Source organism: Pygocentrus nattereri, chromosome 10 (genome assembly GCF_015220715.1).
Source record: "Pygocentrus nattereri isolate fPygNat1 chromosome 10, fPygNat1.pri, whole genome shotgun sequence".
Lineage (NCBI taxonomy): Eukaryota > Metazoa > Chordata > Actinopteri > Characiformes > Serrasalmidae > Pygocentrus > Pygocentrus nattereri.
Window position 1 is genome coordinate 29762238 of NC_051220.1, and position 21905 is coordinate 29784142.

The 21905-nt window shown below is 40.6% G+C and overlaps 1 protein-coding gene across 1 annotated transcript in view; it reads left to right on the top strand.

Annotated features, from left to right (window-relative positions):
* The window catches only part of supt3h (SPT3 homolog, SAGA and STAGA complex component), a 114299-nt gene that overhangs the window by 33137 nt on the left and 59257 nt on the right, over positions 1-21905 (top strand). The window contains exon 3 of the mRNA XM_017721411.2: positions 21205-21289. Coding sequence (XP_017576900.1) covers positions 21205-21289 — 85 coding nt within the window. The remainder of the gene's footprint in view (positions 1-21204; positions 21290-21905) is intronic.

The following is a 21905-nucleotide window of genomic DNA, read 5'->3' on the forward strand; positions in this document are numbered from 1 at the left end:
ATTTGCTGGACATTCCATTTATAACCGTTATGAATCATCAGTGATGGAACTTAAACAGCAGAGGCTTAGATAAAAACACAATACATCAGTTCCATGAAAGAAGTAAAACTAAATAGAGAGTTACATAATAATAAATATGTCATGTTATTTGGATGAACAGTGTGGGTGTAGATCTAAATGTTGAATCCTTTATGTCCCTGTGTCCCTTTAAAATAAAGCGTTTCTGATATTTTATACTCCTCAGCACCTGGACTTTTACACACCAATTCTACATGTGTGAACCTAAAGATAAATATCTTTAATCGTACACATTTTTATACATATAATTTTTTCCATGTTCAGGTTTTTCTGTATGCAAATAGAAAATTGGTGCTGCTAAAAGAGCATCAACACCAAGTCTGTTGTCATTAATGTGGTACTTTGAGTGAGACTTCACTTGTGGAGTCGTTGGAGCTGTAATGTGTACAGTGTACGAGATGATGTGGTTAAGATCAGGCGCAGTGAGATGGTAATAACAGTCTGGCTGAGCTGCTGAATGATCTCACCACATGCTCTCCAGTGTGCCCTTTAGCACTCTTGTTCTGTGATGGATCTTTGCTTTGGCAACTCCAGTAGTAATTTTTGATAATAAGTACGTTTATATTCATGTTTGTTTTCTATTCATATTTCCAAGTCTTTTTTTTCCCCTCATTCTTGTTATCTGTTCATATTAATAAGTGTAAACGTTTCTACCGATAGGACATGAAGTGAAGCTCCAAAGAAAAGGATATTTGCATCACCTTCTTGCTTTTTGAGACACCTTACTGTAACTGTTTTGTGATCTATACTGTACAGTGTATTGTGTGTATTCTTGGAGAACCATGTTTCTGCTGCCATCACCCACTGCACACATGTTTCTCTGCACATATGATGACAAGCTGCTCCTCAGAGTATTGCTGCCATGGCCTCTGCTGATGAAAAGAAGCAATATAATCATAAGCCCCTAAAGACATTGGCTAATTGCAGTAATAAGGCTGAGGCTGGGGCTGGGGGGATGGAGATGCCTCCTCCGTGCTGAAAGAAGGCACGCTTCTCTGGCCAGCTCTGTGGGCTTGTGGTTTTCTGTCATCTTCCCAAGTAAATCTCCCCTCAACCCCCCTAACGGTCACTGAGCTGTCAGATTATCCCCAAAGCACGCTTCTGCCATCAGCCATTTCTTACTTCTCCTGCCCTTGCGGTTTCTGCCTCTGGAGCACTGGGTGATTATAAAGGTCAATATTAAATGGAAATTTCTCAGATGTGCAGGTTTTGCTTTTAAAACCTTTGGTCCCTGGCAAATTATCAGTCACAGCCACCACACCTTTTCTCACTTCACGAGACCCTGCAGGAACTGCAGTTTAAACATGGTCTGCCTTCATTTTGCAAGGCCGTTCCGCTAGAGGCTTGTGTAACTCCTAGTAATAAATACACAACCTCACAATTAAATTAAGCAAAGGCAATATTTATAATGATGGTTTACCTAGCTAAATTAAGTTACAGCTTAAACGAGTCAAGGTATTCAGCTTTTTAAAACTGTTTCAGTGAACTTGACAGCTGAGTAACCATGAGTTTTACAGCATAGAGACGTTTAAGTTATGAGGTAGGAGCCTCAGTGGAGAAAAATAGAAATACTCAATGCAGAGAAATGAATGCTTCTAAAATCCTAGTATGCATGTTTAGTTAGTTTTGATCCCACTGTAGTGAGCTTCTGAAAAGAGGGCTGTGCAACGTAGCATATTTGTTGTTATTGTGATATTACAACATTAGGACACATTACTCTTTGATATGCTTTTCTGGGCAGATCTGGATATCACCACCAATTAAAGAACAATGACTAACTGCGTGTTTCAGTGCATAATTCATCCTGTTTAGTTAGATGTGGTGCAGTACAGTATGTGAACCACTGTGTACAGATCATTATACTTTTTCATCATATGTGGTCCAGCTGATTATTTTTTTAATTCCAGTTAGTTTTACTTCCAATTAATCAAACCAAAATGTTGTGATATTAATGTCAGAAATTATTTGAAAAGTTCAATTCCAAAAGGCGATATATCCAGTTCTGACTCTTTAGGTTATAACATGTTTTTAAAAGAATAACAGCTGATGTATAATGGAAAACACATTTTTATTCTCAAATAGAGGTGATGTGAATCAAAATATAACTTTGATATTTGTTGTATATACAAAGCTCAACCACAACAATATATATGATGAGAGAAACATCTGTAACGCATTTTGGACTGAAACCTTTTATTTATTAGAACCATGTATATTGCCAGAGATTGTTTAAAAAAAGGTATAGAAACATAATTAATGTATTAGATAACATGAGATTAAATGAATAAAAGAGCAAAATACATGCAAAATATATAGGAAGTAAAAGGGATGTTAATCTTGTAAGTAACAGAGAGTGGAGGGGTATTCATTTCTAACACTAATCATTTCTAAAGAAATATAATAAACACATCCAGCTTCATGTAAACACACACTCAAGATGTATTGAAATGTCTGGTTTTACTGAATGTTTATTTTTGCCATATTGCCCATCCATAAATTAGTGACTTTAAATATGCAATTTAAAATCACAGTTCTAAATGTTAAAACTTGTACATCTTTTGTAGTGCAAAACTGAAATATCTACATATTAGAATTCAAAGAGAAGATTAGACTTGGGAGCAAAATTTACAAGAATTTGTATTTTGCTACAAAGATGTTTTTTTTCCACTTTTAAATTCCTACATCTTGTAAATCTATCGCATTACTTGGAATTATCTTTATTTCATTATCCCTGCAAAGCGAGAAAGGGCACTTACGTTCCAAACTTTTGCCCCTGACACCCCCTGAAAAGTGCTGAAGTGCAGATTCACTATTTACCTTTGCCATATTCTGAGTACATTTTACTGTTTGAGGTTTTTAGGAAGGGGGAAACAACCAAACATTGTTGCTATGGCTTAGAAAATAAATGTCAAACAGCTGTGCTATAGTATTTTTAGGTTTGCCTTTAGGCACTGGGAGATGGTTATTTTGCCTGAGCACCATGTTGGATGTTAGGCTCGGAATTTCACAGTGTATCCCCCGTGTTCCGGTTCTTTGCTGTGTAATTGCAGGTTACTATTCATATCTAATCTAAGAAACCAGGCTGAGAATGCAGAAATAAAGGCCTTTCTTTTCTTTCAATCATGCCCTGCAAATGTGTTGAAAGTAATTCAGAACAGAAAAAAAACGTAGTCTGGAAGCATGACTGTTTTCCTGGTCTCTGTTTTTCTTTGTTTTTGGTTTCATATATGTCCGTGACTCTGTCATAACCACTCAGTCCGAAAGAAAATTCCCGGGCAACACTCAGAATGACTTGACTATCCTCATTTTCTAATTTGGTAATGATTCAGCTTCCTGGCCGCCTGATGCCTGTCCGAGGCACTTTGGCGTGAGATGGAAGGGTTGGGGGAGCGCACAGGACATGTAATATTTTTCAGGCATTACAGTGAGGGCAGCTGAAGCCGCACTGGTCAACGATGTGATTGGAGGGAATCGTGTAGGCTAACACAGCACGGCCTTCACACATATGGAAGCACTCTGCAGGCTGAGAGGCTAAAGACTGGCAGTCTAAGACAGAAGCTCCTTAAACAGGCCTGGGCTGGAATTAGGAGACGGTATCAGCTTTCTGCTGTTGTCATGTTGCACGGGCAGCAATATATAATTAGTGGAGGGAAACAAAAATATTTGCAGAACACGACGTGCCTTATCCAGCATTTTCAATATAAGCACTGTTGGCATTACAACGTGAAAAAAGAAAAAGGAAAAAAAAAACTGTAGGCTAGATCCTTCATAGGAATAATATACTATAATGACCTGGACTAGCCTAGAAGTTCCACTTGCATATCTCTATTTGCATTGAATGCTATCAGTGACAGCAGAGTGTACATTTTCAGAAAGAATCTGGCGTTATACCAGCATCCCTCATATTGTGCTCTCTGTCTGTGTCTTTGTTAGGTAAAGTCCAGTACTCAAATGAAATGGGATGGAAGTCTAATGGCATGTGTGATCAGAGCGGCTCCCGCCCAGCTGAGCATCTGCAGCAGGTGCTTGGGCATTTGTGCCTCAGGATGTGGCTTTCTCTTGGACTGATTGTTCTAAACAAGAGAAACAGGTCGTCCATGAAAGAGGAAGCAAGGCTCAAGCTGTGTTCAGTGTTTGAAAAAGTTCCTCTCGTTACCAGAGTGGCTCGTAAGGTCAGACCTTACGTACTAGGGCAGGACAAGCTATGTTTATCTGTGTGGGCTGTAGTAAGGGTGGACAATATGATCGTATGTTAGCATAATCATGATAAATTACATCACGATACGCTTCTCTGAATGCATCTTGAGTATCATACTCAGTACTTTTAGAACATTGAATAACAGCATATATTGTAATAAATGAATAAATAAATAAATAATAAAATAAATAAATATTAGGACCACTTATAGAGAGCCTGTGAACAACAACAATAGGTATGGAACTGCACATTAACAAGTAGATGATTAAATGTCATTACGCTTTCATCTTATCAGTTTATTTGTAACAATTACTTTTCTGTCAAATTTTATTATTCCAAATATTAACTTTATCAGTTTTTATTAGAGATTTTTTTCTTGCAGTATTTTTTTGTTATCCACACTTTTGCCAGCAGTATACAATATGCAGAAGTTTACATGCCTTTTCCAGGGAACAGACTTTGACATTCTTGAAAAAATAAAACATACAGCATAAAAAGTGCCTTTTAAACAAGCCATATGTTGTTTTATTTATATGAGACAACTTATTTTCACTTAGAAAATCAACAGAACAAGCAATTTGACCAAACGATCCAAACTATGTTTCAAAGTGAAATGATGTCTTTTTGGCCAAAACAATCTCGTACTTTGACTTTGTGTAGTTCAGTGTGCGTCGCTCCATGCACTGTGTGTGAGGATTCAGCAAGTTCCAGACGAGCGCTGATTAAAGTGAACAAAGTGGGTTTAATTACGTTAGGCAAAGTCGTAGTCAAAGTACATACGGTCAAAACCAGAAGAACGTAGATGATCACAAAGGTGATCATCTCACAAGGCAGACTAAACAAAAGGGCAATCCAAAAATCAAGGTCAAAGAAACAAGCAAAAAGAGGTCAAACACACAAATCCAAAACCAGCAAACAAAACCAAAAGGGCAAGGCAAAAATCAGCATCGAGAAAAACAAGAACAGGTCAGAGTCAAAAATAGATGAATACAATCAGAAGGAACGCTCAGCAAGTTTACAAGAGAAACAATACTTTGCAACTAAACCTGCAGCCCGGGCTTATATACTAAACTACGGTGATTGTATGACAAGTAAGGTGAAAACATTCAGTAATCCGGCGACTGTGAACACTGATAGGTTCGGGACCGATCGTTACCGGTCATGTGATCCCCTGTTGTCTCCTGGAAAATGGAGTCCCCCCCAAAGGAACGAGGCTGACCGGGAGGACCCCCACTCCTACCACTGGATCTGCAAACTGTGGCCGAACCCGAGCCGCAGGGGCGCTGGACCGATGCAACCCCCTCCAGAGAAGGATGCAGGCAGGCCGGAAGAGAGCTGGTCAGACGATTCCGAGGGCGGCCCCTAGGGCAAGGAGCTGGCTTCCCAGGGTGTTGGCTATGAAAATCCGCGATGAGAGCCGGCTCCAGCACATCCAACCCTCCCAGTCGACCAGGTACTGCAATTGCCCAGCGTGCCTCCTTTTACAGCATAAATCGGATCCCCTTCCATCACCTCCGGTGGAGGAGGAGTCACATCCGGCGATGCCTCGTCCAAGGGTCCTGAAATGACAGGTTTCAGGAGAGATACATGAAACGAATGAGAAACTCGGAAACGTGGAGTCAAGTCTAGCCTATACGTCAAATAATTTATTCTTTTGACAACCTGGAATGGCCCCATATATTTGGGCTTTAATTTACGGCTACTCCCTTCAGTGTTGCGGAAATCCTTAGGTGATAGCCATACTCGGTCTCCCGGCTGATAAATCAGTGTGGGACCCCGGTGACGATCGGCCTATTCCTTGTAACGCTGGAAAGCCTACTCGATTCGCTGGTGGGAATCTTCCCACACCTGTTCACTCCTAGTCATCCAATCGTCCACTGCTGGTACATCCATTTGTACACCAGTCCAAGGAGCTATAGGGGATTGAAAACCAAGGACACACTGGAAAGGGGCTATTCCTGTAGTCGAGCTTGTAAGGGAGTTTTGGGCTAATTTAGCCCAGGTCAGATATTTAGCCCAGTCAGGTGGCAGAAAAGTTTCAGAAATTTTACCAAGTTCTTGATTGACCTTCTCACACTGTCCATTTGCTTGAGGATAATACCTAGAGGTTAGACTGACAAACACCTAAATGTTCAAAAAAGGCGGACCACACCTGGGAGGTGAATTGGGGTCCTCTGTCCGAAACTATGTGTTCCAGTATCACAAATGTTCTAAATATGTGCTGTAACAGCGCGGTAGCAGTCTGAAAGGCAATTGGCACAGATGTGAAAGGTACAAATCTAACCCCTCTCGAAAACCTGTCTACAATGATCAGAATTGTGTTAAAGCCTTTAGAGTTTTGCAGATCTGTAGCAAAATCTACTGCAATATGGGATCACGGTCTGTTTGGGATAGGTAGAGGCATTAATTTTCATGCTGGCAAAGTTTTTGGGGTCTTACATAGAGAACAAACGGAGCACAAGGCTACAAATGAGTGTATGTCTTTTACCACAGACTCCCACCAATAACGTTGTGTTAGTAGTTTGTGTGTTCTGGTTTCGCCTGTATGTCCAGAGGTTAATGAAGAATGAGCCCAAGTTATAAGCTGGTCTTGAAATTGTTCTGGCACATATAATTTCTGTGGAGGGCATTGGCTGGGTATCTGAATATTCGGTAGGGTTCTTTCTATTTCTTTATCTATTTCCCCCCTGATCGAGAACACACAGACTTCATGGGGCAATATGCGTTCAGGAACCTTTGTCTCAGTCAACGTATCATCTCCCTGATATACTCTGGATAACGCATCCGCCTTGGTGTTTCTTGATTCTGTTCTGTAAGTTATGCTAAATCTGAAATGAGAAAAAAACAATGACCATCTAGCCTGACACGGATTTAATCTCTTCGCTGTGCGAAGATATTCAAGGTTTTTCTGATCGGTGAGAACAACAAAAGGAAAATTTGCTCCCTCCAGCCAGTGCCTCCACTCTTCTAGAGCTAGTTTAACTGCTAGCAATTCCCGATCTCCTATGCTGTAATTTCTTTCTGCTGGGGAAAGCTTATGTGAGCAAAAAGCGATGGGGTATAACTTTCGAGGATCACTGGATCATTGGGATAACACGGTCCAAACCCCGGTTTCTGAAGCGCCCACTTTGACTACGAATGGTCTAGACGGATCAGGATGTTGCAGAATGGGTGCAGAAACAAAAGCATTCTTTAGTTTCTTAAAGGCATTTTCTCCTTGCTCCGACCAAAATATCATCTTAGGAGCTCCCTTTAACAATGATGTCAGGGGAGCTACTAAACTGCTGAAATTCCTAATAAACTTGCAATAAAAGTTCACAAAACCTAAAAATCTCTGTAAATCCTTTACAATATTGGGTTGGGGCCAATTAACTACTGCGTCAACTTTTACGTAATCCATAGTGACTCCTTGAGCACTTATCACATAACCCAAAAAGGCGATTGACTGCAAATGAAATTCACATTTCTCTCCCTTAAGGAATAGATTATTCTCTTAATAATCTCTTTAGGACTGACCTAACATGTACAACATGACTTTGGATATCGGGTGAATACACTAAAATATCAAGATAAGTTAGGGTGGGGATGTTAGGGAACCAGCCTCGTGACCGGAAGGTCGCCGGTTCAATCCCCAGAGCCGCCAGCACATGACTGAGGTGTCCTTGAGCAAGACACCTAACCCCCAACTGCTCCCCGGGCGCTGTGGATAGGGCTGCCCACCGCTCCGGGCAAGTGTGCTCACTGCCCCCTAGTGTGTATGTGGTGTTTCACTGCCCAGATGGGTTAAATGCGGAGGTGAAATTTCCCCATTGTGGGACTAATAAGGGTCTCTTAATCTCTTAAATGCTTAGAACACCGAGGGGGCGATTGAGATCCCGAAAGGCATCACCTGATATTCATAGTGCCCCCTGGTGATTACAAAAGCAGTCTTCCACTCATCCCCCTGTTTAACGCAAATCAAATTATAAGTGCTGCGCAAATCCAATTTTGTAAAATACTTGTTCCCTTGCAGTTGTTCTAAAGCTACCGGCACTAAGGGAAGAGGATACGGATATGGTTTTGATATTTGGTTAAGGGCCCTATAATCAATGCTTGGGCATAGACCTCCGTCTTTCTTTTTAATAAAGAAAAAACTGGAAGCGATAGCTGATGTAGATGGCCTAATGAACCCTTGTTGTAAGGGCTCCTTTGTGTGTGTACATATATATGCACTGCTCAAAAAAATAAAGGGAACACTCAAATAGCACATCCTAGATCTGAATGAATGAAATATTCTCATTGAATACTTTGCTCTGTACAAAGTTGAATGTGCTGACAACAAAATCACACAAAAATCATCAATGGAAATCAAATTTATTAACCAATGGAGGCCTGGATTTGGAGTCACACACAAAATTAAAGTGGAAAAACTCACTACAGGCTGATCCAACTTTGATGTGATGTCCTTAAAACAAGTCAAAATGAGGCTCAGTATTGTGTGTGGCCTCCACGTGCCTGTATGACCTCCCTACAATGCCTGGGCATGCTCCTGATGAGGTGGCGGATAGTCTCCTGAGGGATCTCCTCCCAGACCTGGACTAAAGCATCCGCCAACTTCTGGACAGTCTGTGGTGCAACGTGGCGTTGGTGGATGGAGCAAGACGTGATGTCCCAGATGTGCTCAATCGGATTCAGGTCTGGGGAACGGGCGGGCCAGTCCATAGCTTCAATGCCTTCATCTTGCAGGAACTGCTGACACACTCCAGCGACATGAGGTCTAGCATTGTCCTGCATTAGGAGGAACCCAGGGCCAACCGCACCAGCATATGGTCTCACAAGGGGTTTGAGGATCTCATCTCGGTACCTAATGGCAGTCAGGCTACCTCTGGTGAGCACATGGAAGGCTGTGCGCCCCTCCAAAGAAATGCCACCCCACACCATTACTGACCCATTGCCAAACCGGTCATGCTGAGAGATGTTGCAGGCAGCAGATCGCTCTCCACGGCGTCTCCAGACTCTGTCACGTCTGTCACATGTGCTCAGTGTGAACCTACTTTCATCTGTGAAGAGCACAGGGCGCCAGTGTCGAATTTGCCAATCCTGGTGTTCTCTGGCAAATGCCAAGTGTCCTGCACGGTGTTGGGCTGTGAGCACAACCCCCATCTGTGGATGTCGGGCCCTCATACCATCCTCATGGAGTCGGGTTCTAACCGTTTGTGCAGACACATGCACATTTGTGGCCTGCTGGAGGTCATTTTGCAGGGCTCTGGCAGTGCTCCTCCTGTTCCTCCTTGCACAAAGGCGGAGGTAGCGGTTCTGCTGCTGGGTTGTTGCCCTCCTACGGCCTCCATGTCTCCTGGTGTACTGGCCTGTCTCCTGGTAGCGCCTCCAGCCTCTGGACACTACGCTGATGACACAGCAAACCTTCTTGCCACAGCTCGCATTGATGTGCCATCCTGGATGAGCTGCACTACCTGAGCCACTTGTGTGGGTTGTATAGTCCATCTCATGCTACCACGAGTGTGAAAGCACCACCGGCATTCAAAAGTGACCAAAACATCAGCCAGAAAGCAGAAATGTACTGAGAAGTGGTCTGTGGTCCCCACCTGCAGAACCACTCCTTTATTGATTGTGTCTTGCTAATTGCCAATAATTTCCACCTGTTGTCTGTTCCATTTGCACAACAGCATGTGAAATTGATTGTCAATCAGTGTTGCTTCCTAAGTGGACAGTTTGATTTCACAGAAGTTTGATTTACTTTATTTTTTTGAGAAGTGTGTGTCTATATATATATATATATATATATATATATATATATATATATATATATATATATATATAATATCTAGAGCCTCTTGTCCTTTTTGCATCAGTGGATATACACGTGCCGTGCTTTGGGAAATACCGGGTCAAAGGTCTATAGCACAGTCATATTCTCTATGTGGGGGTAGTTCTGTGGCCTTATGCTTATTAAACACTTCCTTTAAGTCTAAATACTCTCAATGAACAACAAAAGAGGTGTCTGCGTTGGGGCTTTCCACTGAGGTGGATCTAACAGATACAGGAATGGACAAACATGACTGAAAACAAATTCTGACCATTTAGCTATGTTATGTTTGGACCATGAAATAATCGGGTTGTGTTTCTCTAACCATGGTAAACCAAGAATGACCTCAAATTATGATTGGTCCAAAACAAAAAATGTTTTCTCTCTGTAGAGCGCTTGCCTGTAGTTCGATGGGGTTTGTAACCCTGGAAATGGACCCCATTCCGACTAGTTTCCCATCCAATGCTGTGACTTTCAGTACTGTAGACAGTTCTTGTACTGGGATTTGCAGTTGGTCTACCAGTTGGGAGTGGATGAAGTTGCCTTCGGCACCAGAATCGATCAGGCAGGGATGAAAAGACAGCAGAAACAGACTGACAGTACAAAGTAACTGGCATCACCAAAGATTTCAAAACCAAATGCTTTGTGGGAATACTCACCACATTAGCACATGGAGTATACTCCACATGCTGTCCAGGGTTCGGCACCTTGCATTTTTGTGGTCTTTCTCAACAGTCTCGCACTTGGTGACCATCTTGACCACAGTAAATACAAAGGCAATTCAGGAGCTGATGGTGTAGCTTTGATGTAGGGTAACTGTCTTCTGGTAGTAGCAGGATTCTTGGTCCTGTGGCGATGACTGGTGAGGTGGTCAATCTTAATTGCCAATGATATCAGCTGGTCAAGAGATAAATCATCTTCTCTACTGGCTAATTCCGATAATACCTCCTCCTTTAAACCTTGCCTGAACATCACCAACAGAGCTGCCTCATTCCATCGGCTGCTGGCAGCTAGCATACGGAACTCCATAGAACGCATAGTCCATTACAGATCGATTACCTTGATCGACTAGTCTAGATACAATAAAAGAAATCTTATCAGGATCAGAACTGGCAGGTGAGTTGTCAAAGTATATTGAGCATTGCAGCAGAAACCCTCTACATTTATCAGGTTTACTGACCGGAAAGACCGTGGAAGCCTAATTTCCCATAGCGACTTGTGCTCCTATAGTAGTTGGACCTTCTGTGAGGTTCATAACTTGAAGTTGCCCCGTAAACCCTCACACTAGCCATGAATTGGGCTAACTGTGCTTGTTGGTCCGCTTATTGTTGGGCAAGGGAGTCCAATGACTGTGTAACTCCGGTTAATACCTGCTGGTGCCAACCTAAGAGCTGCCCCTGCTCAGGCAAGGCTTTCTGGAAGGCTTCAGAATCCGCCACCTGCATGCTAGGCAAAGTATTATGTGAGGATTCAGCAAGTTCCAGATGAGCGCTGATTAAAGTGAAAAAAGTGGGTTTAATTACGTTAAGCAAATTCAGAGTCAAAGTATTATATGGGGGTCAAAACCAGAAGAATGTAGATGATCACAAAGGTGATGATCTCACAAGGCAGATTAAACAAAAGGGCAATCCAAAAATCAAGGTCGAAGAAACAAGCAAAAAGAGGTCAAACACACAAATCCAAAACCAGCAAACAAAACCAAAAGGGCAAGGCAAAAATCAGCACAGAGAAAAACAAGAACAGGTCAGAGTCAAAAATAGATGAATACAATCAGAAGGAACGCTCAGCAAGTTTACAAGAGAAACAATACTTCCCGACTAAACCTATCTACAGCCTGGGCTTATATACTAAACTACGGTGATCATATGACAAGTAAACACAGGTGAAAACATTCAGGAATCTGGCGACTTTTAACACTGATAGGTTCGGGACTGATCGTCACTGGTCACGTGATCCCCTGTTGTCTCCGGGGATGTGGAGTCCAGTATGGACTCAGATGAGTTTGGGAAGTTATGGATTCATGGGAAATGGAGTTTGCAACACTGGGGAAGTCCGCATGGGGCATGATACTGTGTCTTTTGTTCTGAGACTTCCCCCTTGACTGTGATTGGTCCTAATCTCAGAGCTATTTGTTCAGATCCTGCAGTTGGTCCACTGTATGGAGCGAGCTTGTGGCAGTACTGAGACATACACCTTTTTAATTGGTTTAATTTTGTGTAGTTCTTTCTTTGTAGTTTTTTGTGTACTAGTGTTTATTTGTCAGTTTTCCTGAAAAATAATGGTTCTCACAAGGACTTTATACTCTGAGGAGACTCAAGATATCAAGCACCTTCCCACATTCATCCCACAGGGCATCTGTTCCAATCAGTGTGCTTGTCCCACCCATTTTGTTGAGACTTTTATTTTGGTTTATTTTAAAACGGTTTGTTTTGGAAGTCAGACTGTGCAATTAGAAAAAGGCACGACAGCAGCACAGCGACTGGCCTATCTTTTTAACAGATGGCAGCAGCATGTTTCTGCTCCTTAAGGGTGTGGTTGCAGAACAGTGTGTTTTAATTCACTTGTTAAACCCCTAATGACCAATATGATTGCAAAAGCGCTGTGTGTGTCGCTCTAGCTGGGGACATTTTCATGTGAAATTATTTTATAAACCCACTTTGCACATTTATAAGATTCATTCATTTACCTAAGCACATTCTTGAGATTTACAAGAACAATTTTAGAAAACCAGACTCCATAACAGGAAAAATATAGTTAAACAAGAAAAAAAAGGTCTGAAAATTTCCTGTGAATAGGGTGGTTAAACCAGCCTCTTGAAATGTTTCACCAACAGAAGCTGCGGCCAAATTTAAGTGCTGTTTTTGCATTTTTTCAGACCTACCAATACCAACCATATCCTGTTATTGCAGTAATGGCATCTTTATTGGAGTGTGACTGATATGAGTGAAATGTAGATTTCCTTTTTCTGACCCTGATCAAAATGTATGTCACTCTGAAACATGATTAGGTTTTGCTTGTAGGCCGCAGACAATGTGTGTTACCTTATTAGTGGTATTGACTTGTGACTGAGTGGTCGTGCGGGTGTGGCTTGCTCCCTAATCTTACTATTTGCTGTGGTCGTGTGTTGGTGTACTTGTAGTTATGGTTTGGATTTAGTTGAGCAATTTTTTTGAGCAGGCCTCCAAGCTGAAAGAGTCTTCACCATTCTTGGTAATGTTCTGCTCACAGAATGCACATCTGACAGGCCTGTGCCCAGATGTTCTAATGTAAATGTTGATTCACAACCAGTGGTTTCAGCACCTAAATGGAGCCAAGGTGTCCTGAAAGCCAGCAACTACCATAGATCACCAGTGATGAGTGGTATGGACCGCCTTTTATATGACTGTCTTTTAGATGGCTTACATGTGACCGACCTTGTTCAACCTTGGTGTTCCACACAGAAAGTTCCAAAGAGTCACCAGCTTTGACTGCAGTGTGTAAGGGTGTAAAGGGAGTATTTACTTTTCTAGTTATATCATGATTGTCATCAGTACTTCTAGAGCAAAGAGCAAATACATAATTTAAAGCAAACATAGTCTGTACAAACAACAATAACCAGTGTATAGTAACTGCATAAACTGCAGGATAAAGTAGCTGATTGAATTTTACCCAACTGGGTCATTAACTTATTGTATTAATAATGATGAAAAAGATAATGACTAAAAAAAAGAATTCACTCTGCCCATGATTTTCTTAGCCCTGCTGTTGCATTTAGTCTATTCCAACATGTTTGCAAAAAAAAAAAACAGTAACACTTTATTTGGATTTTGGATAAATTGACCATAATTTTCTTTAACTCTAAGCCTGGCTGTAAGCCTAACCTTAACCTCAACCCAAAACCTAAACCCAACCCTCATCCTGGTCCTAACCCTGGCCCAAATCCTAACCCTAACCCCACCACTGGTCAGAATGAACTGAGTTTCAACAGATAGTTTGCTAACAATTTGAACATCTGTAGATAATCTATAGGGGATTATAGTGGACTGTCCAAATAAAGTCAGCCAAATATTATGTCTTGTGAGAATATTGTGATGTTATAATTTACCATATTTCTTATCTTTAGCTCTCAGCATTTGTTCATATTAATGCAAAAGCATGCCTCTTAATCTCTCTCCAAATACAAGGTGCTTCAGTATGATTAAAAGAGAGAGAATACACTGGAAAGCCACTGAGCATGCCTTTCTCTTTAGGAGCCAGGTTAGAATTCAGTTCAGAGGGAAATGTTGTGTAGGATTTGGCACAGGATGCCATTTATAAGAGCCTGGATAAGAGAGGATCAGGGAAAAGGGACCTCAAAAACAAGTTCCTTGGTGCCTTTTCTGGCATGGGACCATTTTGAAACACTACAGCTTTTCTACTATGTTTGCAATACTGGTGCCATCAGGAGGTTTGTGTCTGGCTTTAATAATATGTCTGATTCCTGTGTGTCTTCAAATATCAATTGTTAGTGTGATGGAGAACCTGAAATGTATTGGTTTTTTGGTGAGACTTCGATTAGACTAGTTTTATACCTAATTCTACTCAGTAGACATCCCTATGCTTCTGTTTAAGCCTTATTTTGAGTGCAGTTTATCAGAGAAGGAGTGTCTTGACTAGATAGATCCCTTGTCAGTTCATTTTGGGAAATGTTGCTGCAAACAATCTGTGTATTCTGAAAAAGAAAAACTAAATAAAACAAGCAGAAAAGATGAACAATGTCACTGGTCAAAATCCTACTATCAGTGTTTGCCTATAATATCAGAAAGTGCTGGATCACATATTGGCAGAAAACAAGAAAGAGTCTGATCTGATTGTGTAACAAAGCCTGAAATTTAGCCTGAAATATCACAGTATTGCTTGTATCCCAACATAATATTAATCTACAGGCAAAGTAAAGTAGGTCACATGATAATTACAGCAGACACATTTAACCCAAAAAAATGAATATAAAAATATTGAGTACTTAGCTAAGGCTTATACCAGAAAGGTTTTTCTGAAAGAGTAAAAAAAAAAAGTTTTGTGTGTCATTTTATTGGCTGTGCATTTCTTCCTGTTGGGGATCTGAATGTTTTAATATGTTTTTAGATGCTGTTGTGAATAAAAGCTCGTTTTAAAGATTCGTATTTTCTGAAGAACAAAAAAAATCATATCTCTGTCATTCAAAAAGATTCGGTCTCAGCTTTGTGAAAGGTAAATCTCTAGATAAAAGGTTATAGAGGCAACTTGGTAGAAGGTAGAAATTTAATATTGTGGGTCAGACTGGCCCCTGTTACTAACAATTTTCATAGACTGAACCGTGATGCTAAAAGATTAAACCAATGTTTTGATGCCATAAAGAGTACAAGCAGTAAAAATATCCTGACACACTCTCAGATTTGACTCAGACCCTTTTTACACAGAAAATGCCTCTTTATCTCTTACCAAACACACGATCCTTTAATATGATTAGAAGAGAGGGAGAAAACACACATCAGTAATCGCTCATTTATCTTCATTATGCGGTGGCAAGCGCAGCAGTGATTTGCAGGTAGCATGTGTTTATGATAAAGGAATCCTCCAGGGGCTTTCTGAGGAGAGCAGCATGGCTCACATGTTGTCCAGCACTCAACCCCAGGTGGTTCTCTACATCAGCTTTAACCCAAATGAAAGTGTCCTTTGTGGTTTAAGACTCCAAAATGGGTAAATATATAATCTGTCTTTTTTCTGGGGCAATTCAGCCACCATGAGAGAGCCGTAGCAGTGCTACTTATATGGTCTTTAAATCACCTTTAAAATGAAAAGAATCACATTGCTAAATTATTACTGGCTGCTGATCAAAATGTTTTTTTTCCCTGTTAACACCACCCTTAAACGAACATCTGAGCTATTGTTCTACATCACTGAACAGATTTATTGAATCATAAAGGATCTGATATAGGTGATATGAACAAGCTTACAAATTGACGTACTTTGGAGTGTCGAAGCATAATATGTTGGTTGCTAATGTTCCTAAACCTGGATACTGTACCGCTCTCGGCTCCTACATGAAACTCCTGTGTTTGAGCAGACAAAGTCAAATAAGCGAACTGTAATAAGTGCTGAAGGTCTCGATATCGCCTGCCAGTGCATTGAAGAAAATAACAAACTCTGCTTTCAGTTATGACTGGGGCTGCTACAACTGTTTATTTTTCTGGACAGTCTCTGCCAATAACATTACAGATTTTTATTTTTTTTTAAAACGGCAGTTTTACAGCATTTAGGTCTTTTCGCGGAGGAGAAACACTATATGTAGAAGTACATTCATCACTGATTCCCCCCGCAGTCTCAAAGGAGTGGTCAGAGAGCCACTGTGGCATGAAGTTCTCCACTTCATTTGTCAGCTGCACAATAAGGTTTTCTTCTGAAAGACAATTTCATATTTTCATAAACAACAGACCTTCCCATTACGCAAGCGTGGATCTCAGCATATTTTCTTGTCTTGCAGCGCTAATTTCCCCATATCAAAATTCAAGTCTGTTTTGCTGTCCTGTCTGGAGGTTAGCTTCAGCTATCCCAAAATAGCCCAGGTCCAGCCCAGCCCTACCCCACCCTTCTGCTATAAACGCCTCTTAGCCTGGAAAACTCCACAGCGGCCTCAGTCAGAGACACACACTGTAAATCCGCTTCCAAATGGAAAAACCCTGCAGAAAGTGTTAAGGTCCAGACCAAAGCAGGCCAAGGTCTCAAAGGCTGAAATTAGATGTACGTGCAGGAAAATTTGTGTTGTGTCTAAACACGTATTCCTAAAGGCAATTTTCAAAACTGACATCAGCAACTCAGATTTTCATCTACATCCTATTAAAGTCCGTTGTAAAGGGCTTGCTGACTGTAAAACAGCATAGAAATGCATTAAATAGCCATTGACTGTCACATAGGCAATATGACACTATTTTATCATATGTTGCATGACAGTAGGCTTTTCTGAGCATATTGTATATCGTTAGTACTTGAAGAACACTGACTGCATATTTCATTAAAAAAGTATAAATATTATTGTTTCATTAGATTTAGTGCAGTACAGTATATGAAACATTTAAACAAAAACATCATAGTTGTATTTTTTAAATGTGACACTACTTGGGCTTTCTTACTGTTCCAGCTTACCAAAGTTCAGTAAAACAAGTGAGTATCAGGATATTCTTTTCTTGCCTTATCGCCCACCCCTGCTGTCAAGTTCACCAAGAACAACTGAAACCATATGAATTGTTATTTCTGCCACACAGAGCTTCCAGGAGGCTGTAAAGTTTTTGTCCCAGGCTTGTGATGTCAGAGCCCATGTCCTGGTGTTTCAATCCTCCCTCTCCCTCACTGTGCCCTGTGCCAACACACAACTCCACTTCTCTTGCAAAACCTGTAACAAGGTCCATAAGATAAACAACGCTTACCTTACAGAGGTTTATCTTGGGTTTGAAACTGCCTCACTGACTAGTTTCTGTGCTTACATTTGGACAACAGTGCTTGCTGATGGAATCGGGATAAAGCTGCCTACTTTAACTAACTTAGCCAGGCTAAAGCTTTACGTGCACTTTTTATTTACCTTCAAATAAAATATTATCCTTTAAACTCTGCCCACATGAATGATTCACAAGCTGCAATGCGTCACCATAAAACCTCACACATTTTGGGATTTTGTGAAGGAGAAAAAAAAGACAAACGAAATGCAGCACCCTTTCTCCAGTTGCAGCACTAATTAGATTAAGTCTGTTGAATGAATTGAATCATAATTCGTCTTGGTTAACCCTGAAACCATGGGTTTGGGATTTTGCGCTTTTTAAAATTAAGAATCATTAAACTGCAAAGTCAGTGTCACCATATAGTAAATACAAGTGAGTTGCTTTTTTTGAATTAAGTAATTAAGCAGTGCCACAAAATAAGTGCGGTGTATTTAACAGAAACCCAGCTCCGCTCGCTAGTGGTGCAAATGGACATTTCTGATGAAACCCTGATGGCTGTTGGCTTGTCTTGTGTATATGCAGTTTTTATATTTATAATGTCACGTACAGGACAGTCTAGTCAGATTTATTTGTGTAAATTCTTTTTACAACAGGTATTGTGAAAAAGCAGCATTGCAAAAAAACCTGTGCAAAAGTCAGAGACCCCCCCCCCCCCTTCTGATAAAGAACATCTTTATCAGAAACTTGCGCAGCCTAAACAATTGAATATAATATCATATTTTGGTAACACTTTAATGAAGGGTACAGTTCATAAGGCTACGTGTCACCTACATAAGCTTGTCATGACAACTGATATAACCCTACATAAATGTTTATTAATGCTTATTCCAGTAGGCATTATTTGCTATTAAGGTTACATTTGCCAGTTTTGATCAAAGTACCTTTTATGACAGATGACACCTATTGAAATAAGCATTAATAAACGTTCATGTAAGGTTATATCAGTTGTAATGACAAGCTTATGTAGGTGTCATGCAGCCTTATGAACTGTACTCTTCAGTAAAGTGTTACCCATATTTTTCAGTACTTAGCGTATCTCTCATATGCCTTTATTACAGCTTCTATTCTTTTCAGAGTACTCCTAAAGAAATCTGCAGATATTTTCCCTGATCTCCTTAGAAGTTGGTTGCATTTTCTGCTTCTTACAATCAAAGTAATCCCATTTTTTTCCCCCTATATATTCTATTTGAACAAAATATAAAAAAAAAGTTGTTATACATAACTGATAAATCCTTGGAAAGAGATAAATCCTAGTAAATCATGCGTCAGTGGGTGATTCAAAGCTTTGTTCTTGTGTTGACTGTAGTTAAAAAGTGTACCGAAACTTTTTATGATCTCAAGAAGCCTTGACCCACACTTATTAAGAGCTTTTGTTTGCGGTAAGGGAAAAAGGGAAAAAACTCAGGATTGTCAAATCAGTGTGTTTACCTTCGTCTCGGTGGCCTCGGCGTTTGTGAGTAAGAATGGGTGGCTGGTGACATGGAGAGAGGCAGGAGGAGGCTGTTGCTGCACCGCAAGCTCGTAAACATCAGCGTCCACTGTGCTGCGTGCACTTTGAACTTAAAGCCTGTACCCAAACATCCAGCCCAGTTTAGCAAAGCAGTTGTGCTCTGGCAAGCTTTTGTTTAGTGTCTTTTGTGCAGACTGACTCGCACTGCCTGCTGAAGTAAACAGACAGGGGCCACGAGCCAAATCAATGATTCTGCTCAGATCAACATGCCAGGGATTATGTACTTCTGAACTGAGCTCATGTCGTCTACTACTGTGTAGGAAAGCGTCGTCTTATAAGCCTGGAGTGAAGGGAAAAGAGCCAGGCTCGCATGGCGCATGTTCACAATTACAGTCCTGTTTACTGCTCCATGTATTTGATGCTCTTGTGTTGTTTGTTGTTGTTTTCCCACTTTTCTGTCTCTGTATTTGCTTTGCATGAAAGTGTTTTGATCCGATGTTGAAAATGAGGTCCGTCCAGCTCCATAAAAGTGCACTTTATTTTGGACGAGAGGAGGAGTTGAAACAACAGGAAAATTGTTTCTCATTTTTGCGGATATGAAAATGATTGATCACTGTCCAGCCTGCAAACTCCTATATGGTCAGACTGTTGTCTCGCTAGTTTCCTGGACAGACCTAAAATGCTTTGTGACTAAACAAATGGAATAAATTATACAACTGGAGTAAATTACTGATTTTCCTCTGGAAGTGATTTGGATTAAAATACATTTATGTGAAGCAAAGAAATGAAACAGGGATGTAATAAAAGTTAATTTACAGGGTCATGGTTGAGATACCCAATATCCAGATGTATAGAACCATTTTTCAAGAGTAGATGATTGTGTTCTTTTATTCATCTTTGATCCATAGAAAGAAGAAAAAAAAATGAGTTGATGGTCCGTTAATGATATTTGTTGTCTCACTAGAAACTAGCAGCATCTTGTATGAACCATCAGATGAACTATAGTTTACATCACGGGGCAAACGTTTCATGGATGGCTTTTTCTTGGAAATTTAAGATTAAAAATGCTGCTGGCTAGACTGAGACAATCTCTTCTGACTGAATAAATGGAAAATTCATAAAATGAGGTCGTTTATTAATTTTTTATCTGAGAGTGATGCCAGAAACTGTGATGCAGTTTCATAAGAAAGACTGACCTTTCGTGTGGGAGAATTGAATTCTGCCCCTGTAGTTAAAGTAAATCATTTGTTATGCACCACTAAAGAATTCAGACCAATGCCATTAGTACATTTAGCCTCATATTCTAAGTGTCAAGCTTCTCATGGTAGTTTTTGTCGTCTTCTCTCTTAAACAGAGAGAGTCTGTGGCCGTTCAGTGGTTTGCGCTTCTATTGGATAAAACCACTGTGTCGATATTAAGCACACTGAATGTGGGAAGCTTTGGCAGGCACAGTGTGGGAAAAGCTGTGAATAAAGGCGTGTAGAATTTGTAAACAGCACTCTGGCACTGTGTACGTTTATGCTGAGTAACTCTGCTTATTTGGGGTCTATGTAGGTAGCTAATTGATATGAATTTTTATTAGTGATGCATTGATCACCCACAGTTTAAAGAAGATACAACTAGTATGGTTAGAAACCAGATCTGTAATATTGTAATGATTTCAGCTACATTTTGCACAGAAATGCCTGAATTTACTGCATTTTTGCTCTGAAATAAAGGATGGATGGATGGATGGATGGATGGATGGATGGATGGATGCTATATATCACAATAATTTTCACTAGAAATGGAAAGTTTGTGATTAAACTTGAAGTTGGCCTAATAAAGCCAGCTTATAACACTTCAATACCAACGCTCCACTGCATGGTCAGATATACCTGGTGATAGTAGACCTCACCTGATCTATCATATAATTTACTTAAGACGTCCTTGATTGGAATGTGGTGGGTTAGATTTGGGCTGGAGGAGAAACTTGGAGGAACCCAGATCTCCACAGGGAATGTTGTTAAACCCCGGTGTAAACTTTCCTTGTGAACATGGAAGAACATTTCTTAGTAGCCAGTCAGCTGTACATTGTTTCTTTTCATTAAAACCTCTCCCCCAAATGCTCTAGTGAGTGTTTAGTCAAATGGCTCTTTGTAAGTGGTTTGTAGTGTTTGAGTGTTTGTGGTTTTTGTTGCAGGTATGCTCTGGGCGATTCTAGGAGACCACTGCACGAGACCGCTGCCCTGGTGGAGGACATAGTGCACACCCAACTCATTAACCTGGTAAGTCCGGGGGGGGTGAATGAATACTGCAATATTCCTTGAAACGGATTAATGAGCATATATTCTATATATTTTTCCTGTCCGATTTTCCCCCCGAAGCCCTATTATAACAAATGTGTGATTTTATGTATTAAAAACTGCCACCATCATTGTTTAAGACCATTTTCCAACCTCTGTTTATCCCTTAATATTAAACGGCCCGTTTTTGTACTGCGCCTTTAAGACTTCAGTCATCCATTCTGATTGGCTGCCCACTATTGTGTCTCATTCGAAAACCAGTCCGCGCTGAAAGGCTCCTAATGACTTCTACATGATTGGAGGCCCTTTTAAAAACGCATTGATAAATAAATAATGTGGTGTAGATTGGCGTGCATCGCTTTGACCAAAATTATTCGCTTTTTTTTTATTCCATAAATACTCTCATTCATGCAAACACACGTGCAGCTGTGATTGTGTCAAGATGGTCACAGTAAAAGCATGCTGTGATTAGATAGAGGTCTCATTTGCATATCAGAGCCTTCTGTGTAACCAGCATCTCCAAGCCGACGTAATAGTAAGAATTAACGGTATAGTGCATGGCTCTGGGTAAAGCATACAGTTTAACAATTGTGGTGTT